At 34.2% G+C, this 1671-nt stretch overlaps 1 protein-coding gene across 1 annotated transcript in view; it reads left to right on the top strand.

The window, feature by feature from the left end:
• Positions 1–1671, top strand: part of LOC106690301 (uncharacterized) — a 22506-nt gene that overhangs the window by 7126 nt on the left and 13709 nt on the right. Inside the window, exon 3 of the mRNA XM_014435700.2 lies at positions 1405–1443. Coding sequence (XP_014291186.1) covers positions 1405–1443 — 39 coding nt within the window. The remainder of the gene's footprint in view (positions 1–1404; positions 1444–1671) is intronic.

The raw sequence follows: 1671 nt of genomic DNA, 5'->3' as shown, positions 1-1671 counted from the left end.
AGTAAGATCTCGCCTTTTTTTATTTATAAGCTACATGACTAGAAAATAATGTAAATACACCAAAAAAAAATTATAGTAGATTCTATACTATTAAAAGAATGGAAACTGGGAAAGAAAGAAATGCTTTGGACTTCTCGTGGGAAAGTAAGATCTCGCCTTTTTTTATTTATAAAAACCTAAACAATCTTATTGGTGAAGTCAGGCAGTGTAAAAAATTGGGAGATGGAGCGCTCTTAATTGAAATATTGTCTGATAGACAAACTGAAAAAATTTTAAAATGTGAAAAATTCTCAAATAATTTCCCGATTAAGATCGAACCACACGATAAATTAAACATGAGTAAGGGCGTTATTTGGTGTCCGGAGCTGAATTTTTGTACAATTGAAAAAATTAAAGACGAATTAAAAATACAAAACGTTATTGAGGTTAAAAGAATGACATTTTATGAAAATAATGAAAAGCACGAAAGCCATAATTATCTCCTAACATTCAACACCCCAACTTTACCAAGTAAAATTAAAATAGGATACCAAAATATCAATGTGAGAATGTTTATTAGTAATCCGACTCGCTGTATGGTTTGCTGTAGGTTCGGCCATACTAAACATACGTGTAAAAAAGAAACAATATGTAGATATTGTGGAAAAAACAAACATGAAGATACACAATGCAATAGCCCCCTAAAATGTGTTAATTGCCCAGAACAGCATGACTCCTTTTCGAAAAAGTGTAAAGCATTTCTTAAAGAAAAAGAAATAAGATGTATTCAAGACACGGACAAATTAGTCATGGGGCCGCTAAAAAAAAGTACGAGTCATTAAATCCATGTCATCTTCTCAGATGACATTTTCTAATATTGTTAAAAACCAGAAAAGAGTTAGTGTTAGTGTACAGACCGATGAACTAAATGAAAACGTTTTTATTTTTAAGAAATCATTAGAAACAATAATCAAACCATCTTTAATGCCCCGCTGCTTGGGAGATAGTAATAAAAGCGGTTCCCCCACTCCTCTCCCCCTCCCTCTTGAACTATCCCCGTACCTAACTTTCCTATTCCTTCTGTCCCCAACCCTCCCTCTCCTGCTAACCCACCGCTTACAGCTTGTAAGCAGATAGATATTCGTTCCACGGATCCGGACTCTTTAGCTCCGGAAAAAACAGCCCCTAACGAACTCTCCTCTCCCCACACTTGCCCAGGTGACTCTCTCAGTCAAAGAACGGTTACATTTTGGCTAAACCAAAACAAAACCATATTTTCCTTCCTCCATTTCAGTTTTATCACTAGTATCAAAGTAGTACACATTGTAATAGAGATATGTAAGTAATGTTTTAATTGTAATATTAATTAACCTTACTAAATTGAAAAAATGCTTTGTTCTAAAAAAGTTTTTTTTTTTATTTTAGGATCTGACAACGCAAACAATAAAGTTGCGCCACTTTTAAGTAAGTATAGTTTTCTTATTGACTGATCCTCAAGATCCAAGTTACGAGGCTGCGGGAAAAGACTTATAAAAAAGGAAATAGATAGATTGAACAACTATCTCCGAACGTCAAATCACTGTCTTTTGACGGGATCCATCCACCTATATATATAAGTTATGATGAGCCTGAACTCTAAAGTTAAAAAAAAGGAAAGTAGGGACACTAAATGAGACACACAAGGTTCACTGA

This window comes from Halyomorpha halys, unplaced genomic scaffold (genome assembly GCF_000696795.3).
Source record: "Halyomorpha halys isolate HHAL.00 unplaced genomic scaffold, Hhal_1.1 Scaffold50.1, whole genome shotgun sequence".
NCBI lineage: Eukaryota > Metazoa > Arthropoda > Insecta > Hemiptera > Pentatomidae > Halyomorpha > Halyomorpha halys.
Note: the sequence above shows the minus strand (reverse complement) of the source record. Positions and strands in the feature narration are given on the sequence as shown.